This window comes from Triticum urartu, chromosome 7A (genome assembly GCF_056163025.1).
Source record: "Triticum urartu cultivar PI428250 chromosome 7A, HENAU_Tu73, whole genome shotgun sequence".
In the NCBI taxonomy this organism is placed as follows: Eukaryota; Viridiplantae; Streptophyta; class Magnoliopsida; order Poales; family Poaceae; genus Triticum; species Triticum urartu.
Genome location: NC_141879.1, coordinates 246,134,830 through 246,145,149, shown reverse-complemented (window position 1 = coordinate 246,145,149; position 10,320 = coordinate 246,134,830). Strand labels below are relative to the sequence as shown.

The following is a 10,320-nucleotide window of genomic DNA, read 5'->3' as shown; positions in this document are numbered from 1 at the left end:
TCCGTTCTGCGGTACTGAAAGTGCAATCATGCCCTTATATTATGTTTTGATGTTAATGACAATCTACATGTAGGGGACTAACAATGGTTGTCAAGTGAATCTCAGGTGTTGGTCCCCGGTTCGTCAAAATTGTGTGTGGATCAAGAGCATACGAAGTGGGTTCTCTCAAGGATGAAGTGTTAAAATGATGTTACATTATGTTTCCTTGAGTATAGGATCCCGCACTATTAAGAGGGGATCGATTGGGTTCGTAACAGACTTGCTCGAGTAAAAAAAATACTCCTTTCCATAGTTCTTTTTATCCCCTCTTTACTTCTAATCTTTCTGTCTCTGGGAGTGCCGGATGTCCGGGCCTCGTGCCGTATGTCCGGGCTGCTCGCCGGATATCCGGGCCTCTCGCCGGATATCCGGGCCTAGCCATTCCAGAATGCACTTTTGTGCAGTGTTGCTGTCGGATGTCCGAGCATAGGTGTCTAGAGGACATTTTTATGCTGGGCTGCGCGCCGGATGTCCAGCCACCTGTCGGATGTCCGGGCCTTCCTGTTATGCCGGATGTCCGGGCTTGAACCCCGGATGTCCGGCCCCTCTGTTTCCTGCTCTGTTTTCTGCCTTGCTCTTTAAGTGGCTTGCCTGGCCGGATGTCCGGCCCCTAGCCCGGATGTCCGGCCTGCCCGTTCACTTGCACTACAACGACCATATTTGAGCTCACACTATATATAGCCCTTCTCCCCCAAGGGATAGGGTTGACCATTCACTCTGGAAAAACCCTAGAACACATCTCACTCTCTCTCTTACACCCCCACACCAAATCTTAGATCCGCAAGGGATTTGAGAGCATTCGAGAGAAGTTGTCCAATCAAGTGATAGATCCACTCCTTCTCCATCTTTGCACCAAAGGAATTTGTGATTTGAGCAAGTCTTGAGCTTTTCCCCATCGATCTTGTTACTCTTGGAGGTTGGAGACTCCTAGGCGGTAGGAGTCTTTCGGAGAGAAATCAAGCTTTGTGATTACCCCCGAAAAGTTTGTGAGGGTTTGGAGACCGCCCCAACGTCTACCACTAGTGGTTGAGAAACGCCTTCATGGTGTTGTCTCAAAGGGAGAATAGGGTGAGCCTTTGTGGCGTTGGTATGCCTTCGTGGTAACATCCACCTCTCTAACGGTGACGTAGCTTCCCTCCAAGGAAGTGAACATCGGCATATATCCTCGTCTCCCGGAGTTGCGGTTATCCCTAACCCTAACTCTCTACTTGTAGTTACTTGTCTCTTAGCACTTACTTCATCACTTTGTATTTGCCTAGTTACTACTTGTGTTACCTTCTTAGTACTTAGTACTTCACTTGCAATTGTTACGCTCACTTTCACATTCCGCATTATTGCCTAAAAATTGTTAAGTAACAATTAAAATTTGTAGTTGTACCTATTCACCCCCCTCTAGGTCCATCTCGATCCTTTCAATTGGTATCAGAGCCTCGTGCTCTATTCTTGTGGCTTAACCGCCCTAGAGCGAGATGAACTCCGATGGGACTCCCCTTGTTGTAGATCCGAAGGATAAAGGCGAGGCTTCTTCTGAAGTCAAGACCTTTACTTCTGAGGATCTAGAACGGGCCCTTGCCAAGCAAAAGGAGGAGCATGATGCTTCTGTCGAGGCCTTGGTCCAAATGAGGATAGCCACATTGTCCATGGTGCTTGCACCACTTTCGGGTGGTGCGGCTTCGAGGCCAACTGTGCCTACTTCGTCACTTGGTCAACAACCTCCTAGCAATGAACACTCTAGTGTTCCTTGGCTTTATGCAAGACCCAAGTTGAGAAACCAAAATATAACTCTCAAGGCAAACCTCCTTTGCTTGATGCCACTTCCGATTTTGCTTTGTGGAGAGTTGCCATGCAGGATCATCTTCGATATGGAAACGATGAGATGCTAGAGATCTTGGAGTATGGTTACCATGTGGTTGATCCAAAGAATCCTACACCAAGAGAAATTTATGACAAGAATCTCAATGACACTGCAATCATGTGTATAAGGAGAGGTATGGTTGAAAAGAAAATGAGACCTTTCATACACATCACAAGTGCCAAGGAATTATGGGAAAGTATTCTAAGATCCAAGACCGGTACATCCACCCTCCAGAGTGCTCAATATGAAATTGCCAAGAGACAGTTGCAAAACTTTTGTATGGAGAAAGGTGAAACTCCAAATCAACTCCTTGAGCGTCTCATGACTCTCACCGCTGATATTGAGTCGTGTGAGTGTGACAAGACACAAGATGAATTTAACATGACTAAGCGATTCCTTGTGGACAAGTTGCTCCATGCTCTTGCTCCATATCACCATCAGATGGTATGGGACATAAGACAACACCATTCCTTCAAGGAAATGACTACAGATGACAACATATCCACTTTCCAACTATTTGAAGAGTCAAAGGCAAATGCTACAAAACATCTTGCCATGCATGGTACTCCATCATCGAAGATCAATCTTGCTTTGAAGGCCAAGCATGTATGTGAAGATGAGCAAACTGAAGAAGAAGATGATGATGATGAAGAAGATGGTGATGAGGTTGAATCCGATGAGGGCCCTTCATATGAAGACATGGCTCTCTTTGTCAAGAAGTTTAGCGCGGGAAAATTCAAGGGTAGGTTTCAAAAGAAGAAAGTAAGAAAATGCTACAACTGTGAAGAAACCAACCACTTCTCCAATGAGTGTCCTTATGAGAAGAGAGAAGATAAACCAAGGTTTCCCAAGACCTTTCCCAAGAAGAAGCTGCCAAATCCTTTGAACTCCAAGCTCAAGAAGAGAGATGGGAAAGCAATGGTTGCTCAAGAAGAATCCGATCCAGATGATGTTAGTGGTGTTGCCGGAGTTGCTCAAGATTCTCAAAACACATTGAGGCTAGTCAACAAGAGTGGTGAAGTTGTCACCTAAAACTACATGAAAGATTACAAGGGCAACGCTCACAAGTGCCTCATGGTGAAGGCCGTGGTAGAAGATGGAGAGGACCAACACTCTCTTGACAAGGTCAAGGTAACCCCACGATCAAACCCTCCTCTTTTCACTCCTCCTACTTCTAGTGATGAGTATCTTGATGCGGAGGATAGTTATGAGGATGATGATATAAATGATCCTATGCTTGCTAAATTAAATAAGTTCTTGTGCTCCCTTAAAGGAAAGAAGCTCACTATGTTTCGTATGCTTATGGAGATGGTGAGTAAGCACACCATTTCCATCAAGGAACTCGAAACCCTCGTCACCGAGGAAAAGGAAAAATATGAAATCCTTGAGTGGAAAGTCCAATATGAGGAAGCACGCAATGATGAACTATGCTTAAAAATTGGTGCAAACATTGATGTTCATACTAGGGATCTTGCCTCCTTGAAAAAGGCTATCAACTCTTGCGAAGAGTTGATGAATGATAAAAGTAAGCTTGTAAAGTCTAATGCTTCTCTCTCTAAGGATTGTGAGCTCCTATCCGTGTCCCTCAAGACCAAGGAAGAAGAGCTCACCCTCCTTACAAAGAGTTTCGAGACACTCAAGCTTAATTATCTTGAAACTCTAGCCAAGGCTTACTCTTCTCCTATTATCAATGTTGATGCTTGTACTACTAACTCTAGTAGTGATCTAGCGTCTATTCTTGAGGAGAATCGCTTTCTCAAAGCTCAAATTGAGAAAGGACTCATGACATGTGCTCAAGGGCAAAAGAACCTTAATGAGGTGTTGAGCCAACACAATGAGGTGTTTGCCAAAGAGGGACTCGGGTTTGACCCAAGCACAAGCAAGAAGAAGAAGTCCTCTCAAAAGTGCACCACTCCGTTAAAAGAAACTTTTGTACGAGAAGGGCACAAGGAGAAAGGTAAGGTTGTTAGTGGGAAGGCCACAAGGGGCATGCCTACTCTCAACAAGCCAAAAGTGTTTATGCCTCCATCCTATGTACTTCGTAAGACTAAAGATGGAGAAGTTTTTGCTAAATTTGTTGGTCCTCGAAATGCATTTCGGTTTTATGCTATTTGGGTCCCTAAGACCCTTGTGACTAACCTGAGAGGTCCCATTGCAAAATGGGTGCCTCTAACGAAGCCATAATTGTGTGTAGGTTGCTTTCTCCGGTGGAGTAAAATGGGTGATTGACAGTGGATGTACCAATCATATGACCGGAGATAGCAAGTTGCTCTACGATTTCATGGAAGCTATTCAACCATTTATGAGCATTTTGTTTGGTCGAGGTTCAAAAGGATAGGTACTTGGATTGGGCAAAGTGGCCATCACAAATGACATGTCTCTTGCAAATGTGATGCTTGTCCAATCCCTCAAATACCATTTGCTTTCTATTCGCCAATTGGCTTCTGTTGGTTATGATACACTCTTTGGACTAACGGATGTGAAAGTCTTTAAGAGAGATACTCTTGAAGCAGCCTTTGTTGGAGAGTTGGATGGCAACCTTTACACGGTTGATTTATCAAAAGAGAGCACATTCCATGCAACTTGTCTAATGGCCAAGGCTGACAAGGGGTGGCTATGGCATCGCCGGCTAGCCCATGTCGGCATGAGAAATCTGCAAGATCTCTTAAAGGGTAATAACATCCTTGGACTAACAAATGTCTCTTTTGAGAAAGATCGTGTGTGTAGTGCATGCATAGCCGGGAAGCAACATCAATCAAAGCACCCACCCAAGAATATTGTATCTACTTCAAGGCCTTTGGAGCTCCTTCATGTGAATCTCTTTGGGCCTCCTTCGTGGGATAGTCTTGGTGGAAAAAAATATGGACGTGTCATTATGGATGATTACTCAAGGTATACATGGGTCTTCTTCCTCAAATCCAAGGACGAGACGACGATCACCTTCATTGACTTTGCAAAGCAAGCACAACGCAATTTTGACAAAGAAATTCTGGCAATAAGAAGTGATAATGGATCCGAGTTCAAGAACTACACTTTGGAAGAGTTCCTTAGTGATGAAGGGATTGAACATCAATATTTAGCTCCATACACTCCCCAACAAAATGGTGTTGCAGAAAGGAAGAATCGCACTCTTGTGGAGATGGCAAGGTCCATGTTGGATGAATACAAGTCGCCACATAGTTTTTGGGCCGAGGCCGTCAACACTGCATGTCATGCATCAAACCGGCTCTTCCTCCGCACAATATTGGAAAAGACTCCATATGAGCTCCTAACCGGTAACAAGCCTAACGTCAAGTACTTTCGTGTATTTGGGTGTAAATGCTTCATCCTCAACAAAAGAGAGCGGTTAGGAAAATTTCAATCTAAAACCATTGAGGGCATATTTGTTGGGTATGGATCAAACTCTCACGCCTATAGAGTCTACAACAAATCCAATGGATGTGTTGTAGAAACTTGTGACGTGGTGTTTGATGAATTTAATGGCTCCCATGGGGAGCAAGTTGATCTAAATGATGTAGGTGAAGAAGATTCTTCTCAAGATATCTTGACGATGGGTGTTGGTGCACTTCTTCCAATGGAACAAGAACCTCATGATGATGAAGAAGAAGATGAAGGCCTCACACACCATCAAACTACTTCAACACCCATACCACCACAAGCCCCTATTACTCAATCAATGCCAAGAGTCCAAGTACAAGATGATGATCAAGCTCCTCTTTATGATAATCATCAAGAACAAGATCTTCCTCAAGGGCAAGAACAAGAAAGTGCAATAATTGACAATGAACCTCAACAAATGCAAGAAGAAGAAGAAGAAGATTTTCCACCACACACTAATGATCCATCTGTAGAGGATGTGGATGATGGACATGAAGTTGAACCTCGCGAAACCTTAACCTCCATCATGCCTCGAGTGGCCGGTCGTGTTGATGTTGATAAGATCCTCATCGGCATATCGGAAGGTAGAGTCACTCGTAAACAATTGACAAACTTTTGAGCTCACTTCTCTTTTGTGTCTAGTGTTGAGCCTCTCAAGGTACAAGATGCGTTGATAGACAACGATTGGCTCATTTCTATGCAAGAAGAGTTGAATAGTTTTGAGCGCAATCAATTGTGGTCATTAGTCAAGAGGCCAACTACGAAACACAACGTCATTGGTACAAAGTGGATTTTCAAGAACAAGCAAGATGAGAATGGAGTAATCATCCGCAATAAGGCAAGGTTAGTGGCACAAGGGTACTCACAAGTTGAAGGTTTGGACTTTGGTGAGACCTTTGCCCCCGTTGCCCGTCTTGAATCCATTCGCATCTTACTTGCTTATGTTGCTTTCAATGGCTTTACATTACATCAAATGGATGTGAAGAGTGCTTTTCTTAATGGCCCTCTACAAGAAGAACTATATGTATCACAACCACCTGGGTTTGTTGACCCCGATCACAAAGACTATGTGTATAAACTTCATAAGGCATTGTATGGCCTCAAACAAGCACCTCGTGCTTGGTATGATCATCTTAAGAAGTTTTTACTCGATGATGGCTTTGTGAGAGGGGTGATCGATCCCACTCTTTTTACTAAGAGGGACAAAGGTGATTTGATCCTATGCCAAATCTATGTAGATGACATCATTTTTGGTTCTCCTAACATTCATTTATGCAAGAATTTTGCGGCATCTATGACCAAGAATTTTGAAATGTCACTCAATGCGGATTTGAAGTTCTTCCTCGGATTTCAAATTCAACAATTTCAAGAAGGAATTTTCTTGTCTCAAGCAAAATACCTCAAGGATATCCTAGAAAAATTTGGCATGACTGATGCTAGCCCATGTAAGACACCCATGCCAACCAAAATTGTACTCACTGAAGACTCAAACAGTATCCCTTTTGACCCATCTAAATACCGCTCTATGATTAGTTCATTGCTTTATCTTTGTGCATCTAGACCAGACATCATGTTTAGTGTATGCATGTGTGCTAGATTTCAAGCTTCCCCTAGGGAAAGCCATCATAAGGCGGTTAAGCATATTCTTAGATACCTTGTTCACACCCCAAAGTTGGGTCTATGGTACCCCAAGGATGCTAAGTTTGATCTCATTGGGTACACAGATGCGGATTGGGCTGGAGACAAAGTGGATCGTAAGTCCACCTCCGGTGCATGTCAATTTCTTGGACGCTCCTTGGTAAGTTGGTCCTTAAAGAAGCAAAATTGTGTTGCCCTCTCCACAGCCGAAGCTGAATATGTTGCAACTGCCAGTTGTGCAACTCAGTTATTATGGATGAGGCAAACTTTGAAGGATTACGGTATCACCTATAGACATGTGCCTCTTCTATGTGATAATGAAAGTGCCATTAATATTGCTGAGAACCCCAAAGATCATACCCGCACCAAGCACATTGACATAAGGTACCACTTCTTGAGAGATCATGTGGAGAAGGGTGATATTGACATTGCTCATGTTGGCACAGATATGCAACTTGCAGATATTTTCACCAAGCCATTGGATGAAGCAAGGTTTTGTCAACTTAGGCGTGAACTTGGTATCTTGGAGCTTGACAACATTATGTGAAATCTAGTACCCATTCATACTCAAACTTATGTCTTGTCTTGATGTAGGCATATATTTAGGGGGAGACACTCAATTCATGAGCACTCTCACCTTATATAATGCATAAATAAAACAAACACTCTCAAAGTTATCATAGTTTTCGAACTAGGGTACTTTAACATGATGGAGTCGTGACCATGTGCTCAAAGTTTACATCTTTGCAGTACTATGTTCCATATGCTCAAATATGGTGACCTTGGTCACCGCCTGTACAATGCTTGTATGGACCTTTCTTGCATAAATAATGCTGGGGTTGTTAATGCACCTTAGTATGGCCTTAGATGTCTCAGGTTTCTCCCCTATTAGTCTCATGTAAACTCCTTGGCAGAGTCTATATCAAATTATACCTGTTGGCCCCCTCCTTCACATTTTTCCCTTGCCCTGGTTTTCTATCCAGTGGCCGGACATCCGGGCCCTGGGAAAAATACCTTGCCACTCACAAAGATCATCAACAAATTACAGTGGCCGGACATCCGGGCCCCAGCCGGACATCCGGGCCCTGTACCCATGCTGCCGATTTCCTCTCGCCGGATATCCGGGGTTACTCCCGGATGTCCGGCCCATTGGCACTGCGTCTCTGCTCTCTATTTCCACTCGCCGGATATCCGGGCTTAACCCCGGATGTCCGGCCCGTCGCCCGCAGTCGCATATACCTGGGGAGGGGTGTGGGATTTGGGGGGCAGTTCCTCACTTCTTTCGTTCCTTTCCTCATCTCCCCTCACAGCCGCCACCGCTGGGCCACCACTCCGGTGCTGCCCCAGCCATCTCCACCGACCTCCGGCCCCGATCTCCTGCTCACGGACACTTCTCCTCCCGATCTACGATTCTATCCAATCCATTTCTTGGGTTGTTGTGTGAATCCCTCGGGAGGGACTGGTGTATCGTGGGATTCACCGCTGGAGTTCTTCATGGCTCGCACCAAGAACTGTGGACCCAAGCGTCCTGAGGTGTCTTCTCGGGGTAAGATTGCTATCTCTCTCCTTTTTCCTGTTGCTAGTGACCAAACATCTGATTAGGGTGACATTAGTCTTCATGTACATCTTGCCATATCTATCCTCCCGCTTTTTGGTACTATGTACCTAAGGCCACAATCACCTCTATATGTACTCAGCTACTCAACTTAACCATGGGCATGTAAAATTTTTGATCTACCATTTGGACTTGTCCTATGGTCATAATAAAAAAAATCATCCCATGGTTTAATTTGGCGTATCCTTGTTCATATCCTTTGGCTTCTCCTTACTGAAATCTGTTCATTATCCATTCCAGTTGATCGCCATCAAGGCTCAACCGACTCCTATGAGCATGCTCGGCCTAAGAAGAAGAAGACCACCACCAAGAAGAAGAAGCTGGCACCTTCCACAAGTCCGTCGGCCTCGGATCCTGATGATGCAGACTATGTTGGAGAGGAAGAGGATGTCAGTGCACCAAGACAGTCTGTTGGACAGTCCAAGCCCGGCAATAGGAGGGTGCCGGTGCCTCAAGTTCGAGGTTCTGCTATGCCCATTCCCCATGGTCGTTGCATCTCCATGGAGCTTCCTGACAGTGGAGGTCGCCCCACTCACGACTTCACAACTATGGGGGCGGGGCAATATCTTCAGTTCCGTCGAGATGTCAACCAATATGAGATGGTGGATGATGCCGAAGATCCTCGGTTCCGGACTCGTATGCAGCAGGATCTCTATTCCAGTTTTGTCCATGGGCGTGGCCTTGCTCCTCACTCATACTTGGATGTCAACTTCCTACGTGATAATCCTGCCATGTTCCCTAACGATCCGGTCAAGATCATTGATGACATGACTCTTGGTCCCGCAATGACCTTCAGGTGTGATTGGAGTGATGCTGCCATCCTACAGTTCTATGCCACCTGTTTCTTTGGTCCGGATAACACTCTCACTTGGATGACCGATGACACCACACTGAGCATCACCTATGACAGGTTTGTTCAGATTTTGGGTCTCTCCGGTATTGGCCATTGCATCATTCTTGGGTAAGGCTCAGTCTACTATCATGAAGGCTATCACTTTCAACTGTCAGCAGAATCATGATGTTCAGAAGCATCTAGCCATCTCCAAGAATCAGCTAAAATAGCGCCTCCGTGACCGTGGGAGTCCCGTTAGTGATGATGATCCTCTTCCCGCAGCTCCATCCTCGTCCACTTTCGGCTTTCCATCTCGTGCTGAGTACCCCGAGTTCTTTGATGATGATGATGACATCTGCCAGGAGTGATTGAGCCTGTTTAGTTCTTCACCCTTTTTTACTTGTTCCTGTCAAAGGGGAGAAGTAGTATCTTAGTAATATGGTCATGCTATGAGATGTTATTCGAACTTTATGCTGCTACCTATGGTACTTGTTCGTCTGAGACTATGTTATGTTAATGTGTGGCCATGAAATGTTCTCAGTCTATCTGATGAGTTATGATGATTTCATATGTGCTTGTCTCTCACTTTTGTATCTCTTTGTGTTACATATGCTACCATACGAATTTTTGTGTTGGTCATTCTAATATACTCATCGCATGCACACAATGAGGGGGAGCTAAAAGCAAATTGTAACTATTTTGTACCCTTTTTGCTCTCATGATTGTCATTGCTAAGATTATTAATTACATTTATGATACTACATGTATGATTGTCATCAACAAACAAAAAGGGGGAGATTGAAAGTGCAATCATGCCCTTATATTATGTTTTGATGTTAATGACAATCTACATGTAGAGGACTAACAATGGTTGTCAAGTGAATCTCAGGTGTTGGTCCCCGGTTCGTCAAAATTGTGTGTGGATTAAGAGCATACGAAGTGGGTTCTCTCAAGGATGAAGTG

The 10,320-nt window shown here is 44.5% G+C and overlaps 1 protein-coding gene across 1 annotated transcript; it reads left to right on the top strand.

Moving 5' to 3' along the window:
• Nucleotides 1-1,882: 1,882 nt before the first annotated feature.
• Nucleotides 1,883-2,926, top strand: LOC147959192 (uncharacterized). Its single transcript, XM_087532540.1, has one exon. The coding sequence runs from the start codon at nt 1,883-1,885 to the stop codon at nt 2,924-2,926; it is 1,044 nt and encodes a 347-aa protein (XP_087388666.1).
• Nucleotides 2,927-10,320: the final 7,394 nt, after the last annotated feature.

Coding starts and splice junctions, on each gene's coding strand:
- LOC147959192 (XM_087532540.1), top strand. CDS start 1,883: ATGCAGGATCATCTTCGATATGGAAACGATGAGATGCTAGAGATCTTG.